Source organism: Ptychodera flava, chromosome 12 (assembly GCF_041260155.1).
Source record: "Ptychodera flava strain L36383 chromosome 12, AS_Pfla_20210202, whole genome shotgun sequence".
Lineage (NCBI taxonomy): Eukaryota > Metazoa > Hemichordata > Enteropneusta > Ptychoderidae > Ptychodera > Ptychodera flava.
In genome coordinates, this window is record NC_091939.1 from 26,963,834 (window position 1) to 26,988,585 (window position 24,752).

General features: G+C 40.4%; 4 protein-coding genes across 4 annotated transcripts; all 4 read left to right on the forward strand.

Annotated features, from left to right (window-relative positions):
- Positions 1–4,023: 4,023 nt before the first annotated feature.
- Positions 4,024–7,133, forward strand: LOC139146132 (leukocyte cell-derived chemotaxin 1-like). Its single transcript, XM_070717560.1, has 5 exons — positions 4,024–4,176; positions 4,834–4,962; positions 5,302–5,412; positions 6,192–6,339; positions 6,821–7,133. The coding sequence occupies exons 1-5, from the start codon at positions 4,090–4,092 to the stop codon at positions 6,928–6,930; spliced, it is 585 nt and encodes a 194-aa protein (XP_070573661.1). The 5' UTR covers positions 4,024–4,089; the 3' UTR covers positions 6,931–7,133.
- Positions 7,134–18,377: 11,244 nt separating this feature from the next.
- LOC139146220 (uncharacterized) lies at positions 18,378–19,055 on the forward strand. Its single transcript, XM_070717628.1, has one exon. The coding sequence runs from the start codon at positions 18,378–18,380 to the stop codon at positions 19,053–19,055; it is 678 nt and encodes a 225-aa protein (XP_070573729.1).
- A 714-nt stretch (positions 19,056–19,769) lies between these two features.
- Positions 19,770–21,677, forward strand: LOC139146221 (uncharacterized). Its single transcript, XM_070717629.1, has one exon. It carries the CDS (start codon positions 19,770–19,772, stop codon positions 21,675–21,677), a length of 1,908 nt encoding a protein of 635 aa, XP_070573730.1.
- A 1,307-nt stretch (positions 21,678–22,984) lies between these two features.
- LOC139146222 (uncharacterized) lies at positions 22,985–23,470 on the forward strand. Its single transcript, XM_070717630.1, has one exon. It carries the CDS (start codon positions 22,985–22,987, stop codon positions 23,468–23,470), a length of 486 nt encoding a protein of 161 aa, XP_070573731.1.
- Positions 23,471–24,752: the final 1,282 nt, after the last annotated feature.

Below are 24,752 nucleotides of genomic sequence, written 5' to 3' on the forward strand. Positions count from 1 at the left end.
TATATATAACACAAGAAGGTGGCATTTCACATAGACAGTATGGTATTCAGAATTCCTTGATAAAACTAATCGCTGTTTAGTAGTGCTATTTTCATTTATAAAGTTCATTAAACGGTCTTCGCGTACGTACTCTATCATTCTTTTTCTACGATTGCTGCTATTTGGAAGCTTACAACAAAATCCCTGCGCGCCATCACTGTTCTCATCCTGCATAGTTCGTGTCTACACTGTTCTCATCCTGCACAGTTCATGTCTACTCATTTCATTATTTTTTTTCCCGCTTTTGGCTTTCGAAGCACGCCCTCAACTGTCCGTTTACTTAGAAATGAAATTGATGGATAAAGTCTTACAGCCTTTTCATTAAGTAAAATCACGATTACTGATAGAGTAATTATACTTGACTGCAGGACGATGGTGCTACTATCTTTGATGTAAGTTGTCTCCCTGTATTGCGAATTAAAGTCTGTGTTTTCAATTATCGTCTCCTAAATTGTAAATATTGCTAATCCTCAAACGTGTCTGTTTTGTCAACGTTGTAGAAGACTAGTTGGATGGTACAGCTATTTGCTAGGTCAGATGCGTGTTCGATGGTCAAAGGTTATTTGATTGTAAATCATTCTGAGTACCGAGAAGACAATATTGGTCGAGTGACCTTATCACTAGACATTAATAACATTTTCAATTCAACTCAAGAACAAACAAAATAACTAAACCAGAAACTCTCATTTTCAGGTTTATTATGTGGCCTATATACAGGTACTAGAAGGTCATATGAGAGGTTTAAAACCGTAATATCCTATAACATTCTTTCCCACAATTGTCAACATTATGGTACTGCTGGATATGAAACGGCACTCGCAATTTGCTAATCACATTCACAATGCAAGCTTGTCAGCACATACCGCCGTGCGCCTTTTTTAAAAATTTCTGCACTGTATTGTTTGTAAACCGAAAATGGGCAAGACTTTTGCTGTAATATATGCCAATTTAAAGATACACATGCAGGCAAGACTGCAGATGCAACAACATCTCAGGAACTCTCTGGTATTTAAGATATTGGCTTTGTGATTCATAATAGTGTGACACAGTGATTTGTTTTTGTAGTGATGGATTTAACAAGGACATATAACTAAAAAGTGAACCATCAAACAAACAAATGCAACTTTCTCTATCAAATCATAACATTCCACGGAGAAGAAAATCCAAAGGACGTCGAACCTTCACATTCTTTATTGCTATTACGAATGAACTAGAACGCACCTGTATCTCGGATGAAATTTTGTCCCGCAAAGAAGACTGTGGTTGGAAGTGCACCCGTTAACGTATGGCAGGTGCGTTCACTGTTATCAAAATTTACCCATCAGACCTTGCGTGCCGCAGCAGATCAGCAGTTCGTAACCCGGAGGGGAGCAGTCATTTTCCCTATGTGACCTTTCAACTCTAACATTTAAAATCTTGTTTGAGGCTGTCCGCAAAGTCAACCATACCATCTTGTGGACTGAAGTATTTTTGCAACAAATATTAATCGCTCTAAATTATTACTGTCTGAAAAATTATTGTACCGGACCACCAGGTACAAACATATTTCTTCAAATCGCAACGAAAACTTGACGGTCGCACACAGTATTATTCCGAGTTTGTTAAGATTTTCTAATATTGTATGTCTGTGTCAGATTCTTTACCAATAAGGAGACAGACATATGTGATTGCTTATTTTCCAATTTTAGCGTATCTGAAATTTTAGAGATAACACACTGAAAGAGTAATAAAGTCACATACCTGGTTAACGTTGCCACCAAAACGGTTGTCTGTATAGTTTGTATAAACGCAAATGGACGGGATCCCCATGTCGTATCGTACCGTGGACCCCGTGATGTAATATGACAGTCAAAAAGACTATAATTTGTAAACTCAAACTCAAGTTCTAGCCAAGCCATCGAATTCAGAATATTCATCCGTTTCTTCGACGTAAATAGTTAATTTTTTCTTGCCATCTATAAAGCTTAGTCTGAGATTTTCTTAGCATCTAAAAAGAAATTTTAAAATTTTGTCTGATTCCGAGAGAAACAGCACTGTGGGGGAGTATATTGATTCAACGTAATTCATAATCAGCTCCCCTGCCATCCATTCTTCTATAGTCCCGTAAGAGCCCGAGTTAATGAGCAATAAGTTGACATACGTCAACATACGTTCAGGACTTATGCTTCATTAATCTTCCGCAGTGTCTAAACATGATAGAATATTTTGAAGTGTGTTTTTCAGTCGACAAACTGTGTATAGGTACTTGAAAACATTGCATAGTTTAAATACAAAATTATGAGAATTGTAGCACTATCACTTACCATACTTTTACTTTCTTGCAGTCGTTCTAAATGTCTACTTATCTCTTTATTATCACCATTTCTTTAAAATTATTGTCAATATATTTTCATTTAACTGTGGATTTCATCTATTGTATATGAAAAAAATAGGAGAGGTTATTGCGACAGTGGGACCATGCCACATAATTTACTGTTCCAATTTGTTAAAAAGCTGTCACAGCATGGATTCTTTATATTTGACTATCTTTTTTTCTATTTGATTTGTCTCATTCAATTTGCCACGCCAACGCATAAGTTAATTAAAACACGCTGGTTTATTATTTTCATATGTCTTTGCACTATCAATGTATAGAGTTTTGCTAATTCCGGACATTTTTAGATTTTACTGACTCTGATACTGTTAACCAGTAAGTTCAGTGAATTTCATGTCAGTTTGTAATGAAGCCGTGTCATCAAATCGACAACACATGATAATACCGTCAATGCGTAAACTTTTCGCTACAAGCTATGCGGACCATTCTAAGATGCCTAGCACTCAAAGATGGCTCAAAGACAAAATTGTTTGTAAAAGTGGTCAAGAAGTTAAGTCGTTTAAAACATCAAAATCGCGCGTCTACTAAATACCAACTCACAGATCGGAAGTTTTACTCAATCGAGGACCCGCTCTTCCATGGCTGGAAACATCTAAAAATTATTTGACCATGACTGGTCTATACATTTAAGCTCAACATAAATATACGCCTCAAATGCAGTCAATGCACTTATATTGTCCCCTAACGCAATAGGTTGGGATTCCACCATACGTTGTAAAGGATTATTCGGGAAGAGAATTCACATTCTTACAGTTGATGGACTGAGGGAGGGAATCAATTGTACATCTTATATCACTTTGATTTCAACGACCCCCCCCCTTTCCCCCGTAAAATAAAAAGGCTCCCTTATTGATTTAACATGCGTATATGGATATTGTGATTTTCACTTTGAATTCAAAGGATTGATTAATTTTAGGAATTACTGCTTATCTTTAACAGATATTTCAAAATCTGATCAATTAGTTTCGATACTTTGGATGAAAATGGTTCTTTAAATTTCCTTAAGCAAAGCATACGAAATATTCAAAACATTTCATGACTTTTTGAAGATACTAGTTTTGCAAATGAGTGAAAACGTTGATCATAGATTCTGTCGGGTTTTTCTTTAGCTCTACTGCACAGAATTATCATCCTTTTGCAGCCAACGAAATGCCTCTTTCGTTTCTCCCTGCATTCACTGAACTTAATGTAAGCTTTTGAAACGTGGCATGTTTTATTACCCTGAAATCATATATTGAAACTATCATTCTGTAAACTACAGAGCGGCGTCTAGTTGACTGTTTGTTCAAAATGTTCACTTTACGACTTGATTTAATAGTTTACTTAACCGGCAAAAATGGGTTATCAGCAAGTAATTGATAGCCTTACAGTATTATCAGATAATAATATTCATTGATACAATAAAAAACACGATGTAAATGGCAATTTTTCTTCTTATTTGTAAACAACAAAGAAGTACCAAGTAGCGGGTTGTCTGTATATGGAGCCCAATAAAACCGAACCGATTAATGATCGTCCAATGGTGTGTTCACCAGTTCACAAACTTTAATTGAGTGGGCCATCTGCAATCGTCAGCAAAATCCATATTTTCCGACTCTTTATAAAGGGAATATAGAGCTAAACCTGTTCAGTATTACCTATCGTTATTTCGAGAGGAAATCAAGACAGAAGCAACCATGGGCAACTTTTTACAGTTCACTATCTTTTGTCTGGCCGTCACTGGTATTCGATCAACTACTGCTGGCTCAATCTCTGGATTTGAAGTAAGAAAATATTCTTTTAATGTTCATCCTACTTTACATTGCCACCTTTAATGTCTGTTTTTCAAGGTTTTCTCTGCAAGCTAGAATTTTTCAGAGGTCGTTGACGAATTTCATACCATACAGCCACTGTAACAGTTCTAACGCCGAGTATAGCACTAACGCGTCTTTTTCTCATGGATTCATATTTTCTGAGTCGGACTGTCGTGTCAATTAATGGCATAGTATTCCATAATGAGTATTTCTCTGGATTTTTATTATATATATATATATATATATATATATATATATATATATATATATATATATATATATATATATATATATATATATATATCCGCAGAGAACGAACATTACTTTTTCTTGCTTGTTGTGGTCTACGAAGTGAACGATGAATTTCCACTTTTTTCTTAAAATTTGTCCGTAAAGGGTATAACCACATCTTTGGAAGCCACTCTCCCGACAACAATGAATGACGTGGACAGTAGCCACACCTTTGAAGGCACACACTACTTGTGTATTTCATACCTGCAGATTTCTTAGTTGCTTTTGTCGAGTTTCTTATGTATGTAAGGTATTTTACATACAATGTACATACTACTATGCGTTGTTCCTCTGTTTGTGTGTAAATACATTCAATTTTTTAAACCTTGAATTCAGGGAAAATCGTACACAGTGAAATTCACCAATCAAGAAGATGAAAATGTGTACATCAACGAGGGCAAGAACATCGAGATCTACAAGACTACAGATCCTACCACAGCAGAGATCGTCAAAGATTTCAACATGGTAAGTTCAGACAGAAATTGAAATTGCTTAATATTCAAAATATAGGAGCGAATGATTGAATTGTCCTACATGTGTACTGTGATGATGAACGCTGTGGGCAGAATTCGAGTAACGTTTGAATACTAGTATTTGCAGAGGCAGGCTGCCTCTCTTGATGGCTTTGGGTTGGTCCTAAAATGTGGTATCAGACGTTTCTCAATCTCTTTGCCCTACGATATTAGCGTTCACGCATAGCGTCAGAATTTCTTCAGTAGAATTCAACGGGGTAAGTCTACATAGCCATAAGCATAAATTATTCACATGCCGCCGAAACTGAATAGACCAATATTTCTCACACAGGGTCTAGAAGCTATCGTTCCAGAGGATGACAAGATCTGTTACATCAATCCTATGGATGCAAGGAAGAACACACAGCCAACAGAGCTGAAGTTAGTACTCGAGAACGCAGAGGTAAAACAACAAAATTTCAATAGTTTTGCAAAAGAGTTCGGTAGGGCAAATATGGTCGTAGCTACATGCGCTACAGTCCTGATCGTGAAGTTTGTGAAACATGAAAAACATAACAATTTACGATTATTCGAAACACGACACTAGAAACAAGTTTAGCTGAATGGCTAAAGCAAACATTAAATTGAGACATTACATATAAGATGTACGACTATCGCCGGGATACATTTAGAGCGGCAGAAAAGCAACATGGCATAGTATTTCATGCCATCACGACTTTTGATCACATCCCTTCCTTTCCGTGTGTTTTCCCATTGTCGGACGATCTTTGAAGTTATAACTTTCGGCAGGCTATCGCTAAAGAGATATAACATTATGGAAAGTATCGGTACTGAAGTTCTATTTCTTCGGAATAGAATGCACGCAAAGAGTTTACCCCAGACAAGGAATGAGCAAATCGAATTCAATAAATTCAGCGAGATACACATCTACTCTCGAGTAGTAACAATAATTATACTTTAATGAATCGAAATAAGAGACCTGTGCATTTTGAAATAAAATATTGTACGCTTAGTAAGTTTGGATATTTAAGTTGAAATGGACTGGTGAAACTCATATGCAATCGCTTTTTAAACATTTAATATTGTTTGTGGACGACGGGGAATTGACTGCCAAGGGAATCGAATTGTAGCAGTATCGAACACTATCCCAATAATGAGTAATACCATTAGTATTTAGTCGCTTGGAAAATTACTAGGAATCATTTTGATCATACCCTACAGGGTGTTCCACAAGATGTAGAGGACGGGTCTGACGAGTACTTTACCATTGCCGGCGATCCAATCAAGGACTCGTCGGTCCTAGGCGGCACGATTGGCGAGAAGTGTGGAGACAGAGATGCGTACTGGGTGATCGCTGGCCAGCAGACTGGTACGTGGAACAGTGACTTTTTTTGTCTGTTTTTGTTACATTGCCAATCAAAACTTTGTTCAATGTTTCAAAAGAGGTTACTCGAACAAAATGAGAGGGATTTACCTTTGAGGTGAATCAATATTTTAAAATATTTGAAAACGTAAACATATGTATATATATCATAGGGATGCACGACTATAAATTCTTCCCTAGCCGACGCCATACTAGTTTTAGATCACTTTACAAAGTAAGAAACTAATAAAATAAACTCACTACAACGCAGTAAAATGTAAGATTAGCCTATCGTAGTTTAATGATCATTATAAAACATGTCGAACGTCAATACACGAGATATTGGTTTTAATACCAGAGATTCCAACGACATATAGCCCAATAAAGTAAGAGTCAACAAAATAGAGGTTACTGTTTCTGAGTAGAGAATGTTGTTTCAAATCACTAGTTTGAAGCCTTTTTTTCACTTGTATCATGTCTGTATCAGGCCGCACAAGACGTCAATGTCGCCAAGAATTGGTGTGCGGAATCCAATACATCAATGGTCGTTGGCAACGTCATTGCAGCTACCAGTTGAGATGTTCTTGGGGCAAATAAAGTCATCAAAAGAGCCATCAATCTCACAAGAGGAAAGCAGCTCTGGAATGCACAGTCAATATGACTGGTGACATTAAATCAAGATCACTCCACGAAATACTACTCTCTTCTTGCTTTATATAGATTGTTGCGTAATTTGTAACTAATGTTCAACTACAAGGATCCATAGTTAAAATCAAATAAAACAAACTACTTTAAAAGTGTTTTTTGTTTTTGTTTTGTTAAGAGCATCTTGTCAATTTGATCATTTAACTCCATCGATTGGCTGTGTGTTCTACCGACGTCGAGAGGATCGGTAAAGAATGTTTAACCAATTGCAATGCGCAACCAATATTAGTAGGTGCTAGCACGAGATAGCTATCATCATCATCATCATCATCATCATCATCAGCATCATCAGCATCATCACCACCATCATCGTTGGTATTGTTAGTGTCGTAGTCGTCACCTTTTCCTATCATTATTGAAGTGTTACCGATATTTTTGATACCTATGATTGCTTCGGCTGAAGGTGATCTGAAGCTCGTCCGAGAATCGCTATCAACTTGATATCAAATTTAAAAAAAAAAAACTTTTAGTCTCCAAGTGTACATTTGTAAGTGTAATGTATTTCACTGACACTTTCTACTTTACATCAGAACCGTCGAGTGGGAGTAGAAGCATTTGTGGTGTACCCAATCGATGGCAATTGTGTTGTACCCTCTAGGTGTCAATTATGGGGTACCCTCTCGGTCGCATTTGTGGTGTGTCTTATCGCTGGCAAGTGTGATGTACTCTATCAGGGGCATTCATTAAGGAGCAGAATTAACTTTCACCATGGAAAACTTGAAAGATATTCATCTCTGTATTTCTGTGAATCTCTGTACTTCTGTCTTTTTCCGAAAGACAAACCACGGCCACTTCAAGCCGGGTTAAACTCTTTGGGACTATATGCTAGCACAGAGGAGCGCCCTCAGGCGACCAATCTATCAATCTGATGTACAACTGTACATCCTCATTTCCACACGCAAACCTTATGCTAAATCTTGTTCGAAACACAAAGTGGAATTTAAAGAAAAGAATGAAAAAACATTACAACTCCGATGTGGATTCGTAAAGCTACGTGCTGATACAACGTATTGGTGGTGTCGCTACGCTAGATACGAGGCACCGTTGGGGCAATGGTTAGGGTAACGGAACTCACTATCGAAGAATGGTGGTCTGAGACCTGTGGGTCCAGAATGGCGGACTTGCCATCAGAGTATGGCGAGTTCATGTGAGTTCTAGACTTCATCACGGTGTTGTGCTCCTGAGCAAGGCACTGCACTCCTCTTTGCTCCATCGGGTAATGGGTTATGGATACCTCATCTTGTAGTTGGGTTCGCCTGTCTGATGAATAATAATAATTATAGATTTATAGATAATAAAATAAAATTAAAGTTCAGTGATGCAGGCTTTTATAGATGAACATTAAGGCCTATCAAGTCGATATAAAGTCAGTTTCCGACACCAGATTTCATCACTATTAGTGTGTGAAAAAGATTTTCATTTCATTAATGATTGCCGGCACGTGTGAGTAACTATTATCTGTAAGTGTATGTAGATTCCTCAATGTGAGTAGTCTTGCTATCCCTTGTCTCCTAGTCAGAGTCTGCAGAGTAAACATATCAAAATGTTTGGCCGTGATCTGATTTGCTGTTCTGCATACTTGATTTACTTTTCGTGTTCGGGCATTGGCACAAAATTGTTCATGCAGTGCTTGTTCATCACGTTTTGTATAGCGAAGGCCCATTGAACACTTAATTTAATATGGAAAGCAGACGTTGATGAGGTCATGAAATGTTGATTGGGGATTTCTTAAATAGAGAACAGGTTTGTAGCTGGCAGCGCTTTATGTATACGCTCTCTGTCTCTCTGTCTCTCTGTCTCTGTCTCTCTGTCTCTGTCTGTCTCTGTCTGTCTGTCTGTCTGTCTGTCTGTCTGTCTGTCTGTCTGTCTGTCTGTCTGTCTCTCTCTCTCTCTCTCTCTCTCTCTAAAGGTTTGGTTTCCCTGTTCATGACCTACATTCATCGAACAATAAAATAACAACACACATACTGTTATCTTCCGATGAGTTTTTTCGCTGTAATCAATCGACATGAATTTTTAGAGATTAACGCATAAGGAAAAACGTTTTCTACTTTTCTTATACAGGTGAAACAACAAGCCTTTACCATGTATGACAATGGTTTCAGGTATCAGCTACGTTCACTCTACTCAAACGGAAACTTAAAAGACATTAGTCTCAGTACTTCTGTGAATCCCGATCGATTTTTTTAAAAGAGCAAAACCAGGTTAAACTCTTTGCTCACAGGAAACGAGGAAAGGAGCGCCCTCAAGCGACTGATCTGCCAGTCCGGTGAACGACTGAATATGCTCATTTCCACTCGTAAACCTTATGCTAGCTCTAGACAGAAATAAAAAAGTGGAGAATGGAAGGACTGTACTTTTATGGACATTCATGCCTATTCAGTCGACATAAAGTCAGTTTCCGACATCTGTAGTGTCAATATTGTCCGTATGTTAAATTTACGTCATACTACCCATGCACATGTGAGTAACCTCTATCTGTACATGTCTACGTCTGTACATTCCCCAACGTGAGATGTCTGCTATCCATTGTCTCCTATTCATAGTCTGCGCAGAGTAAAAATATAGAAATGTTAAGTCGTGATCTGTTTTCCTGCATTACTCGATCCAGTGTCCGTATTCGGATATTGTCACAAAATTGCTCATGCAGATATTGTTCATCACGTTTTTCATAGCGAAGGCCAACTGCAACACCTAATTTAATTAGGAAAGCATACGCTGATGAGGTCATGAAAATGTTTGCTGGGGATTTCTTAAATAGGGTACGCGTTTGTAACTGGCATCACTTTTTGTGTACACGTTTTAACCCCCTCCCCTCTCTCTCTCTCTCTCTCTCTCTCTCTCTCTCTCTCTCTCTCTCTCTCTCTCTCTCTCCATTTTGTCTTCAAAACTTTGGTTCCCTGGTTCAGGACCGACATTCATCGCGTTGTTTTTTACAGAAAATACACAACCGAGGTCAGAGGCTATGCTCCGCAAATCAGTGTCGGGAAAGCAAATATATGATGCATATCCAAAAGTATCGCGGCAAACTAAAATAATTGAAAGGCGTGAAAATCGTGAAATATTTCATGATTGGTAAGCTATCTAATTCACAACTAACCCTCAAAATGTTATTGTTACTCATAATGTTTACTCAGTGCATGACAACTTGAAATATTTGACAGACACGCAACTTACGGTAACCTGACGTATTGTTAGACGGGAACATTGAACTATAAGTGGACGTCAAAACAGTATTGAACCAGATATGAACTGAAAATGCTCACGTGTTTCATTATATATTGCATTTATGTGCAAGTTTGAACCTTTGCTACATGCTTTGCTACATTTAAAGTGTTATGATCAACACAATGAATTTCACCACAGATCAATTCTAAAGGTCATTAAGTATTCAAATATGTAATTAGCTGAAATAAAAATAACTAATTTCTTTGAGTACTGTCATTGTATCACAATATAGCATGTGTAATTACCTTTGGTCAAGTCCTTCAAGCTCTATATGCCAAACCGTGAAAGCTTGTTAGCTATTTATGCAAATTATGAATTAGCCGACATGAAAATGCAAAATGACTTTCAATACTGTTATAACCTGGTATAATGATCAATGTACACAGCATGTTTCGCCAAATTTTATCAAGTAAATGCCAGTATATATCCCTAATTTGGAAGGTTCATTAAATATGCATATTGGGAATTGGCTGAAAAAAATGTCAAATGACTTTCAATAATCTTGTATCATAGTATCTTTAATGTACATAGCAAGTTTTGCCAACTTTGGTCAAGTCAAAACAGATAAATATCGCTAATAAATGCGGGATATCGGACCGCAGGCGGGCGAAGATTGCATTATAAGCGCGCCAACCCAAACTCACTGCATGGACATCACATTTACGAAATCGAAGTCCAAAGTCAACTACGTCATTGTTAGAATAAGAGAGGTTTTCCATCACACGGGAGCATACCACCACAAATTTTGCACAGATGGCGTTGCACTGGCATTGAAAAAGGGTGCATGGGAGTATGGGAACGCGGGCAGTTTCCCTCGCTGTAGGTAGGAAATGCATTGAGCAAGACACACTTCCGGGTTCGCAAAAAAACGAGGATCCCATTTACGGGGCGCTCAAATATAACTATTTGCTGTGATACATAGCAGAGGCGTATATGTTTGTGATGCTGAGAATAACATCAGTAAATAAATGACGGGTTTTAAAAGTTGACGTTTTTTGCGATGAAACAGACTTCTGAAGGTAGCTCGCTTGGGGAACACGTCATCCCGGCCGCTGTCCGCTTTGACCCCAGTAATTCACACTGGTTTTGGTCGGCCCCAGGTACCCAAGTCACTTCGACCCCGTCACACTTTTGCCTACATGTCCACGGAGACGATTCAACATGTTCCACAACAAAGCCAAGACAAAAATTGAAAATATCAATAAAATGGCTTCACAAAGGCTGAAATACACGATACTCGATGAAGTATGAAGTTTATGAAATGAAATCAAAATTGACAACACAAGTGTTTGTCTCGGGTAATACCACTTGAAGTTGTTTTTTCCATACAGTGCAGTATTTGTCAGTGACAAATTAATCTTTGCAATACATTTTTTTGCGATGAGCTGGAAATTTGATTAATATCGAGTTAATGTACATAAATATTCCGTTATTTACTGGGACACGTTTATTTTCTCGATCCGCTATCTGCGGACTACGTGCTGAAGTACATTGACTGTTCATGTCAACGATCGTTTCTCCCTCTGCAGAGTTTCTGTATCCCGTTCAACAACGCTGTACCTCGATCACACGATAGTGACGCTATGTAGCTGTGCAGTATTGAAACTTATCATAAAATGGCCACCTCGTCTAACAGTAACACGTATTGTCGGGATTATCGTACGGAAAAAAGACTGCAAAAGTAAGACTTATGAATCTTCATCAGAATTGAACACATCATGATTGTACACGAGTATCAACCGTGAATGCACGTTGAGCTCGGCAGTTACACAAGCATGGTACGCTACATGCATAGCCCTACGAGTATGGCGACAGTGTCCGGCTTTGGCTACGCCGCCTACCGGAGGTGGGAGGCGGCGTAGCCAAAGCCGGACACTCTCGTCATACTCGTAGGGCTAGCTACATGCACTGCCGCGATGCCGATCGTATGCATTCCAAGGCCTATCCCGGAATTTGTTTCACAAACAACCTCAACGGAGAGCAAACATACTTCTATGGACAGTGACGAACACGTTTCTTGGCGAAGCAAATTCAAAACAGTGCAGAAGTACATGAAGTAGGTCATGGCCTTGGACTCTGTGCACGAACCTGATTGGACACTTCAATACCTTTGACCCAAAGTTATTATTCATCAGCACTTCCATGCCATGAGGCTAGGTAGAGAACGTATGTACTCATTTCTGGCGATCGAACAGCGAGGGAAACAATCAATTACCAAGGATAAAGCTAATTTGCTAAACGATATTTTATCTTGAATAGTGAGTTGAATGAGTAATAAAATATCATATTTTTAATGTTCAATACGAGGTTGAAACACGGAGGGACCGTGGTTGAAACCAGTGCTATCCAGCTGTAGCCAACCTGGACAAGCACATTTCACAGCGCCCTCAAACAGTCGATTGTTTTCACTTGTCATACGCGGCGTAACAGAAAAATTAAAACTTTCATAACTTCATTAATATCCAAGCCACGCCCACCAAAACCTTTTCAGTTCTAGCCATTTGAATTCTGAAGATGTCTACCAAATTTGACTGAAATACGTTCAGCCGTTTTTGAGAAAATGGACCAACAGACAGACAGACAGACAGACAGACAGACAGACAGACAGACAGACACACAGACAGACAGACAGACAGACAGACAGACATCGCTGCGACATATGCTCACGTGTTCACACGTGAGCAAAAAAGTCGAAAATCACCCTAACGAGTGTTCCTTGTATCAAGAAATTGCCTCCATTTTAGCTTATTCTCGCTGATACTAACCTTGATCCCATATGAAAGTATTTTAATATCTCTGTCTATCTGTCCGGCTGTCTATCTGTCTGCCTGTGTCTCTTTGTCTGTGCCTGTCTGTCTGTCTGTCTGTCTGTTGTCTGTCTGTCTGTCTGTCTCTGCCTGCCTGTCTCTATCTGTCTGTCTGAATGTCTGTCTCTGTCTCTGTCTGTCTGTCTGTCTGTCTGTCTGTCTCTCTCTCTCTCTCTCTCTCTCTCTCTCTCTCTCTCTCTCTCTCTCTCTCTCTCTCTCTCTCTCTCTCTCTCTCTCTCTCTCTCTCTCTCTCTCTCTCTCTCTCTCTCTCCAGACTCTCTCTAAGTTTGGTTTCCCGGTTCATGATCGACATTCACAGAACATAAAACAATTACAGTACTTTCCAACGACTGTTGTTTTCCGATGACTTTTTATGCATTAAAATCGACATGATTTTTAAGGAACCCTTTTTCATTTTTCTGATACATGTGAACATTAAAATCTTACCATGTGTGACACGGATTTCAGGTATTAGCTGGTCAGTATAAGGAGACACAAAAATTTTCAAGAGAATGTCGTACAATCTTTGTTCTTGGTTTGCTATGTTGAAAACGAGCACCTCAGTATGGTAATCTAGTCCCACCATCAACCCTGCGAATCATGCACTCAACACAACTAACACGATTGGAACTAATTTGGGATAATTGAATGGTGAAGTGATGTCGATTTAATCTACAAATTGAATCGCATATGCTTTTCTTTTCACATTACACACTTGATTTTATGAGTAATTTGCAATATTGAAACATTTAGCTATACGGCACCTAACACTTTTGAGAAATTTGAAAAATATGAAAATCCAATCATCCAAAATTAGTTCCAATCGTGTGAAGTAAAAGTATACCGTTTGCACACACTTAAACTCTCGATCATCATCTATAAAGAAAATAGAGTCAAAATATGCTTTCCAATCAACATTAAAACCGTATTATGGGTTCAATAGCGTTCTTGTGTTCTTTGCTTTCTTTATTATTAGTTGATAAGTTTTGTCGATTCATTATGGTTTTTAGCTCTGATTTGTTATGTATTTTTTCATTGTATTTGATAATGTCCATGATCTAATCAGAAAGTACCTAAACCAATGAAATACCTGTTATAATTAATAGTTAATTAAATTTGTGATAACGATTTTTGCTTCTATATTTCTGAATTTTATCACATTTTCAGAAGAAAACAAAATGCAAAATAATATACGAAATATGTAAACAGTTATGCAAAACAAGTAGAGCGAATGTTTCTTGGCTTGAGGGAGCGTTCATTTATTATGGCCGGGGTGGATGGGAAAAATCCAGTGAGGTCATCTCAAGGTTGAATAGAAAACTGCAAATGGAGGTTACGCCATTTTCACAGACAGGGCTCGAAATTAGCGGTAGTCCCGCGTCCACAGACTACCAACTTTTCCCTTGGGCTACCAAAGTCCATAAAATGGTAGCCAAAGCCTGGGACATGAAATACTTGGCGTGCGATGTCCATCACTTTCGGACGAGCTAAATGCAGTCAACATGCAGTTTCATTTGTTTGAAGCAATTATCCTTTCATCTATGAAGAGTATTTTCTGACGGTGACTATTACAATTTTCACTGCTATATGTTGTTGTCTTCACAAGATGCAGAGCGGTTGATACTAGAATGTCGAGTTGCTTTTCCGTGTGCAGTCTTTGCATGCCAGTTCCTGCGGTCTCGACCGAAGACGTCAAAGCTCTCGTCAGGTTGCAAACAAACTAAAATGTCGTTATGAAAACGCGTCGCGAAGTTGCTGTTTCCAACGACTGGCGTTGGACAATTACAACGAAAACTGGTAGACCCAAGAGTATTTCCACCTGTCGAGCTTGACCCACGACGTAAATTCTTGCCAGATTTTACGTCACCGTATGGAAGCATGGCGACGAAGAGTATGAGCTGGATTCGGTATCCAGTCACCATACATGTAAATCAGTCGCCAACGAAGATCAACAACGGCAAATGAGTAAAATATTGAGTGGGGTTGATAACAAATTCTTCGCTCGAAAAAGTACTGGCGGCAGAATAAACTGTATCCGTCGGGAAATACCTTCGGAACGCCACAGAGCGACCTCCGAGGTCATGGAGCTCTGTCATAATATGCGTGTAATTCCGAAAATGTGTTGTCGTACGGGCTGATAATTGTCGTGTGAGCAACTGAGTAAAAGGTAACACATGTGATGAAAAGAACACTAATGTCTCGTAAGAAAACAATTTAATGTTAATGTTATGTCATGACATGTCTTCTCGGAGCTACTTTGACATGCTTCCTTGTACAAGTTGGCTTTTTAAAATAACGTTCGGACCATGATATTTAGCCTCACCCATTATTTCCATGTTCAGAACAGGGAAAAGGAGACAACACAGATTATGACGGAAGAATTTTCAAGTGTCTGTCGAATATGAAACCCATTTTAAGAAAAAATACTATAAATTGTACACACACATTTAAAAGCAGAAGAAAGGAAAAAAATCTCAAAGTTCAGAAGTATTTTTCGTCCTATCCAAGTCTGGAGGGACACAACTGTTACCAAAGCAGGAAAAATAGATGTAATGGCTTTATGACCTAAAATTTGAACGAACCATGCAACAAATTTTACGCCATGAATAAAATTGGATGTATCGAGTTATAGCAGACGCATGTCAGAAAGGCACGTTTCAATCGTTGCTATCATAAATCTATCGTTTCCATGAAATCGTGTTCCCAAATTTGTTGTAGACAGCTAGGTAATTTTTCGTTTTTAAGTGGCAGCGATCCGGATCAGTGAAAGACGATACATTTAACAGTCAATGTAACTTCAATGTTGATAGATCAACAGATAGATAGATGAATAGACGGAAAGATGGATGACACGGATGGACGGACATAGATAGATAGATAGTAGATACAAAGACACAGACACAGATAGATAGATGGATTTGATAGATAGATAGATAGATAGATAGATAGATAGATAGAGAGAGAGAGAGAGAGAGAGAGAGATGAGAGAGAGAGAGAGAGAGAGAGAGAGAGAGAGAGAGAGAGAGAGGAGAGAGAGAGAGAGAGAGAGAGAGCTTGAGAGAGCTTCTCAAAGTAATTATTTTCAACTGATTCAAACTCGCAACCTACACAGCCTACTCACCGAGCAAAAAGCAATAACCATTCCATTACATTCTAATCCCTGTGAATTGTAAGATAATGGCGTTGTCACAATCACTGTTCTCATTCTGCACAGTTCGTATCTACGCATTTTATCATTTTTTCAAACTTTTGGCTTTCACAGCACGCCCTCAACTGTCCGTTTAATTAGAAACGAAATTGATCGGTATACACTATATAGGTACAACTTTTTCAATCACGTTCATTTTTAGAGTAATTGCGCTTGACTGTGGGCCATGATACTACGATCTTTGACGTAAGTTATCTCCCCGTGTATTGTCCATTAAAGTCTGTTTTCAGAAAAGGTATCTTGTTTGTCAATAGTCCTTTGAGGCTGAAAACTAATGAACGTTGTGGACGACTAGTTAGACGATTGAACCATTTACTACGTCAGATGCGTATTCAATGACGCAAAGGTTACTTGCATTTTATTGATTGTAAATCATTCTGAGAACTAAATAGACATTATATTATACCTTTGTCAATACAAGTGAATTTTGTGACATCATACCCTGATTATTATTGATAATGTATCTGATTATCAGCATTGTGGTCCCACAGCGAGCATAACGATACAAGGTTTTGTTTGTAAACAAGCAAAGGCATTGAAAAGGAGCCCGTAGGCTCTGGGAAATATAAAACGATAAAGCTTCATAATGGTGCACAATATCGATAATAATGTCTTACTTGAAGATTTATCAAATATTTTTAATCCTCCCGCATGCACTTGTCGTATGCTCTGTCTGGCTCGCGCTCAGCTGTTCCCGTTCGATACGCTGCAGTGTGCAGTATACTATATGTTGTTTACAACATGGCTCGCTTCTTTGCTGTATAGGTGAAACAGAACTCAGTACGCTTGCAACTAGCACTTTTAGACTATGCTGGGTTTGACACGCGGCATATTATGTACGGTAGTGGCACGTAAACGAGGTAAGCTTGAAAAGATACTCGAACCAGTCATCAACGGGCCAACAACGGCAGCTGTCATCAACCTTGACAGGTAGCGTCTGCGGAAATGACTCCGGCGTCATTCATAGTCTCGAATCAAGGCCAGCTACCACTACCAATCATGACGACCGTCAGGTCTCCGTTAATCTAACATCTCGGTTACCTAGTTTTGATGCACCGGCTGTAATCGGCGACAACTTTCATCATCGGGTTCGACAAGTTCCCGACGAAGAACCCCCAGTATTTGTCAACCGTAATTTTCAAGCAACCATTTACATCGTGTTTTCCAGTTCGCCAAATACAATAGCTCTTTTCAAGACGCCATCGGAAAATCAAATTATAGATACAATCATTTAAACATTTAAATAACTGTGTTAAACTCTGTTGATATTGTTTTTCAATTAAATGCTGTACTACTAGCGACGTCATAACGATCGTATCGATCAGTTGATACAATGTAGCTCGCTGATGTCGAAGCATTAAAGTTCAATTTTCTTTATGCCTGGCATTTCATCATGTTTTAACTTCTTTAATGGCATGATATTCAAGTTGACTTTTCAAGTTTTTCATTTCCTTCGAAATTAAAATACATCGCTTTTTTTTGTATTTCAAAATCGAACCGTGAAAGTACTGCCCCTTTTTGTGTTGAACGTGCGTGTTCAGTGCAGTGCAGTGTGGAGTGCGTGTAAATGTATACAGTATACAGAGTCAGGGCCGATCATGCCGACGATGCTCACGACAGAGACATTGCTTCAGTTTAAATTCCCTTTTTATTGTGTCTTCTACTACTAAAAAATTCACTGGCATTGCCAAAACTATAAAATAATAGCAATAGTATACCCCCTCCCGGTGTCGGAGAACAAATGACACATCATTTGAACATTATTAATAGGACTAAGCACAGCCTATGTGTTATCCGTCTACCAATCAGACTCTTTGGTAACTTTCATCCAATGACCGTGGACTATAATCTCCCGCCAAAAAAATGTTTATCCTTTGGTGTTCTATTACATTCGGTGCATGCGCTTTGGCGCCTTTATATGTAATTGCTACAGTTGTGTTCCGGTTGGCGCCTTTTCTATCTCACGGCGTGTTCAATAATAAAGCTTGTGTTCTCAGCATGAACTGGTGTCGTTCGCAGTTCTGTGTATAAGTCAGACAAGAACCTTGATCATAAAACCCATCACGACATTTTTTGGTGCCGAGACCAGGATTAGGATGTCTGACGAGGAGCAGCAACCAACTCAAGCCGAGCAACTGGCAACGAAATTGGCCAAGTTGAAACTCAAGCGCAGGGGACAACGTGCCCAAATGACGAGGCTGTTCAACCGTGCAGAACAACTCACATCAACGTTCGCTGCAGCTGAGAACAAGACTGAAGCTTACAGGATACTCACAGCATTGAACACTCAACTAACTCAGAAATACGAATCTTTAACCAAGATCGAAGAAGATATCTTAGATAATACGGATGAAGCAAGCTACGATGCTGCGAGCCAAGAATCCGGCGACTACATGTCCGAGATATTCGAGAGAAACGACAAGATCACTGATTTCATCAAAAACAACAAACCGAACAATGCGACTGGCCCATCGGCGAACTCCGACACCGCTACTCAAGACACATCGAAGAAAACGGTCGCATTACCGAAACTACAGCTGAAAACTTTCTCAGGAAACGTACTCGAGTGGGTGAGTTTCTACGACACTTTCAAATCGTCCATCCATAATGATAAGAACCTCGAGAACATTCAAAAGTTCACATACTTACGCAGCGTTTTAACTGATGAAGCTGCCCGTACGATTAGCGGTCTCGCCTTGACAAACTCCAACTACGACCATGCTTTAGAGCTACTCATCGAACGCTACGGATCGAACGCTACGAAGAATCATTGATCATCGATGCGCACATGACTGCACTGTGGCAGATTCCTCAACCTACGAGTGACATTAACAGTCTGAGATTGTTTTATGACACATTAGAAAGTCATATTCGCGGTTTACAATCACTTGGCAAAGAAGAGAACGCTTATGGAGAACTTCTCATTCCCATGATTCGAGATAATAACTACCTAACAATATTCGGAAACAGATTGCAAGAGATCACGGAAACAAGGCTTGGACTTTACCAGAGTTGCGCAAAGCCATCCTACGGGAAATCGACGCCATTCAAGCCGGAGTTCCACTCGATGAGTTATCGGTTGCGGACACAGCAACACAGCCTAATATGACCGCTTCATTTCATACTAGGGCCGCATCTACGCGCACAACAAAGCCTTTGAGAATCAAAACATGCGTGTTTTGTAAGGGAAATCACTACACAAGTGATTGCCAAGTTGTCACCGACCCGAAACGTCGCTTAGACATTGTCAAACGCGATCGTCTCTGTTACAATTGCCTTGGAAAGCATCGCGTGAGCGATTGCAAGTCTCGTTACACTTGCAAGATCTGCAAGCGTAAACATCACTCTACCCTTCATGACACCAAATCAGCTACAACGTCTGAGAAAAAGGGAACTTCTGAAGTTCATGTGGCATTGGCGAAGACAGACGACACAAAGGGAAATCTACACCCAACGGATCGGTTCTCCTCAAGACGGCAGTCATTCCTATGTCGGTCGGCGATAGGAAACCTATCAACGCTACCGTGCTGTTTGACGATGGGTCCAACAGAACTTTTATCACGCAGCGATTTGCTGACAAACTCAACTTGAAATCGGACACTCATGAGAACGTGAGCCTGTCAACATTCGGGGACAATTCGAAACAAATTCATTCCATGAAAAGTGCAATGGTAACTTTGCACGAACAGAATGGGCATACCAGTACTGTCAACGCCCTGATAATTCCCGAGATTTCGTCCAACCTATTCAACCACGTGTCAGCAGAAATACTCAACTCAGACCATCTACGGGGATTAAAGCTTGCCCACCCAGTTTCCAATGTTAAAACTATGGAAATTGATGTGCTCATCGGAGCCGATCAATATTGGAACTTTGTTGGAAACCATATCGTGCGCGGGGCAGGTCCAACTGCAATATCATCTAAGTTCGGCTACTTGTTGTCCGGTCCTACTGGAAAGCGTGGGAAATTGGACTCTGACATTAATATTCATCACGTGAACGTAGAAACACACACCGACGATGACATACGAAACTGGTGGAATTTAGAGCTCATCGGAGTGAAGGCAGACTCGCAAAATGATGAAAATACCGACTTCGAAACATATCGGGACACTCATCTACGTGTTGAAAATGGTAAATACATAGCCCGTTTACCATGGAAAACTGATCATCCGCCACTGCCTTCAAACTATGCGGCAACTGAAAATCGCACGCGCGCTATGGTTCGCCGTTTGACCCCTGACTTAACGAAGAGATATGACGACATCATCACCGATCAACTGCGCCGAGACTTCGTCGAGAAGATTCAAGATGACAACAAAACTGAAGGACATTATTTGCCGCATCGAGCTGTCAAGAAGGACTCAGTTACCACTCCGATACGTATTGTATACGACTGCAGTAGCAAACAAAATGCTGACTCGGCAAGTCTAAACGACTGTCTTCAAACTGGGCCGTCATTAATCAATGATTTACCTGCCATTTTGCTACGATTTCGCGCTAACCGAGTCGCTTTCGTCAGTGACATTGAAAAGGCATTCTTAAACATACGTCTAGAGGAAGACGAGCGTCAATACACCAAATTTCTTTGGTTATCGGACATTCGTGATCCCGAAAGTCCATTTGATGTTTATCAATTCAAGTCTGTTCTGTTTGGGGCGGCTTGTTCCCCATTCATGCTCAACGCTGTAATCAAGACCCACTTGGAAAGTAACGCCTCCATACCGACAGCTGATGACCTCAAACATAATATTTATGTTGACAATGTGATAGACGGTGCCAAGTCTGATGAAAAGGCCGTGTCATATTACAACGACGCAAACCACCTCATGCAGTCGTGTGGGTTCAAGCTACGCTCATGGACGTCCAACAGTGAACGACTATGTGAACTCGCAAAACAGGACGATATCTACGAACCCTCTCGTGATGTACCAGTACTCGGCCTGCGTTGGGAGCCAGAAAGCGACACGATGACCTACTCAGAAAATAATAGCGAGCCTATTCCAAATGAATTGATAACGAAACGAGATGTTCTCAGTTCCTCCGCTACACTGTACGACCCACTGGGCTTCGTAGCTCCAGTTCACATCAAAGCTAAACTCTTTGTGCAGTCACTATGGAAACGCGGGCTCCCTTGGGACGAACCGCTCGATGCTGAATTGAACTCTCAATGGATACAGATCGCAGCGGACTTGAATGCTACACGCAAGACGACAATAAACCGCCAATACTTCTCAGGGAATAAAGATAACGACGACTGCGAAGTTCATGTTTTCGCTGACGCCAGCACTACCGCCTACGGAGCTGTAGTTTATCTCCGCAGTTCAAGTGAAACTTCTATCGTTATGGCCAAGGCACGCGTCGCCCAACGTCCGATTTGTCACTGCCTCGGTTAGAACTGATGGCCGCCCTGATTGGCACTCGACTCAGCAAATTCGTAATAAATGCTCTCTCCGGCAAGATAACATTACACAGCGGTATCTCTGGTCGGACAGTCAAATTGCGTTGTATTGGATCAACAGTGTCAAGAAGCTGCCGATCTTCGTAAGCAATCGCGTCAGAGAGATCTTCGTAAGCAATCGCGTCAGAGAGATCAATGGTTTTCGTCACATCTACAAATATTGCCCCTCCGCTGACAACCCAGCTGATTTGTTAACTCGAGGCATTACTTCTGATCAACTAGCCAATTCTACTCTATGGTGGAATGGCCCTACTTGGTTGAAAGAAAATGGAGACTGGCCAATCTGTGAACTGTTTGATAGCGCAGTGCACCATATCGCTACAACGGACGACTTCATGATCGAGCCTCACACACAAATCGATGCTGAGGTTGCCGATAAAATTGCAACACGTTGAGGATCTTTCTCGCCGATCCACTGAGAACATCGGCTCATCAAACACGGAAATCGACCCCGCAGTTTATGTTGGCATACAATACGCGGTGGACATTACTCGTTTCAGCTCGTTAGACAAACTATTCCGCGTTACTTCGTATGTATTTCGTTTCAAATCTCGACTACAGCGAAAGAGAGACACGCCGTCAGGAGAAGTCTCACAGGACGAGATACGACATGCTGAACAGATCTGGATTAAAGACGTACAATCTGAGATATATACAGACACTATTCATTCCATGAGGATGAATGTGAAGAGGTTCGGACCGTTGTTCAACAACTTAACCTATTTCTCGATAACGAGGGCACACTTCGATGTGGCAGCCGTGTACACAATGCAGCATTGGACTATGTCACGAAATTTCCAGCGTTGCTGCCTTCCTCACCATGAATTCACTAAACTGGTCGTTCTGAAAGCACACGAACGCGTATTCCATGGAGGAGTCCAGTCGACTGTAACACAAATTCGTCAACAGTACTGGATACCGAAATACGACGTATCGTTAGCAAGATTCTTCACAACTGTGTTACCTGTCTGAAAGTTGAAGGAAAGCCGTACACTAACCCAGTCCAAGCTCCGCTGCCTGCATATCGCGTGAACATCACCCCTCCATTCAGTGTGACGGGGGTCGACTTCACGGGGGCTCTCCTCACCAAGGCTATTGATGGTAAACAAAACAAGGCATACGTGTGCCTGTTTACCTGTGCGGTTACACGGGCCATACACTTGGAATTGGTACCGGATTTGACGACTAAAACATTTCTACTGCGTTTCGCCGTTTGCTGCAAGACGATCCCTGCCTAGCCGAATGTTATCCGACAACGCCTCGACGTACATCTCTGGAGCCGAGGAGATACGCTCCTTGCTCGACACGCCTGATGTTCGAGATTATCTCTCATCTCAGCGAGTGAAATGGACTTTCATACCCAAACGTGCGCCGTGGTTTGGCGGCTTTTGGGAGCGGCTCATAAGTCTCACGAAGAATGCGATTAAAAAGGTTCTCGGTCGATCATTCATCACGTATGATGAGCTTGCTACCGTCGTCACCGAAATTGAGACTGTATTAAATGATCGCCCACTCACCTTCGTTTCATCCAGTGCGGATGATGACGTTAGCCTGACCCCAAATCACCTGTTACATGGTAGAAGCTTAACCTCACTACCATACATCACAGTCTCCGATGAAGAAATCGAAGACCCGACTTTTGGAAACCACAATGATGTTAACAGACGTTACGCACATTTGTCAAATCTCCAACAACAGTTCTGGAAGCGGTGGTCAACCGAGTATTGACAGCTTTGAGAGAACGTCACTCCGGTTCCGGAAACAAGCACAATGTAATTAAAGTGGGAGATGTGGTACTGATCCATAGTGATATCGATCGTAGGATGAAATGGCAGCTCGGGACTGTGAAGAGACTTGTTTATGGACGTGACAAGTTGGTGCGATCAGCTGAAATCTCCACCGCCAGGGGACACACCAACCGCCCTATACACAAGTTATATCCTCTTGAGGTAGCCTCTCAAGAATTATCATCATCTGAAGACAAAGATATGAACGAGCGGGAAGACACCCATCGGCAAGAAATTTCTACTGAGAAAACCAATGACCCGCCAGAGTCGGGCAGACCGTCCAGAGATGCAGCCATTGCAGCCAGGATGAGAATATCCGAACTTTCATAAATTGCTGTAACTGTTGAGTCAATTAACTCTTTGAAATTTCTAAGTTTTTGTTCAACGAAACATTTATTGATAATTCATATTGAAAGTGTTCAAGATTATCTTTCGTCGCCGGGAGAATGTCGGAGAACAAATGACACATCATTTGAACATTATTAATAGGACTAAGCAGAGCCTATGTGTTATCCGTCTACCAATCAGACTCTTTGGTAACTTTCATCCAATGACTGTGGACTATAATCTCCCGCCAAAAAATGTTTATCCTTGGTGTTCTATTACATTCGGTGCATGCGCTTTGGCGCCTTTATATGTAATTGCTACAGTTGTGTTCCGGTTGGCGCCTTTTTCTATCTCACGGCGTGTTCAATAATAAAGCTTGTGTTCTCAGCATGAACTGGTGTCGTTCGCAGTTCTGTGTATAAGTCAGACAAGAACCTTGATCATAAAACCCCATCACGACACCCGGCCCATAATGGACTCAAGCAAACTTTGCACTCCATAATGTACTCGGCCTCGCCTCGTACACTACGGAGTGCAAAGTTTGCTTTCATACAGCATGGGTCGGGAGGGGGTATATTATTGCTTAAATATAAGTGGAGTGACCTTATCAATATACATTAGTGACATTTCCAATTCAACCCATAACCACAAACGATAACTAAACCAGAAACTCTCATTTTCAGGTTTACTATGTGGTATCCATATAGGTAGAAGGTCATATGAGAGATTTAAACATCCCTGAACATTCTTTCCCATTGTTGTCAACATTATGTTAATGCTGGATATAAAACTGATCACCTCCACAATGTAGGCTTGTCAGCACATACCGCTACGCGCTTTTTAAAAATACTTGCACTGTATTGTATGCAAACCGAAAATGGGAACGGTAACCGCGG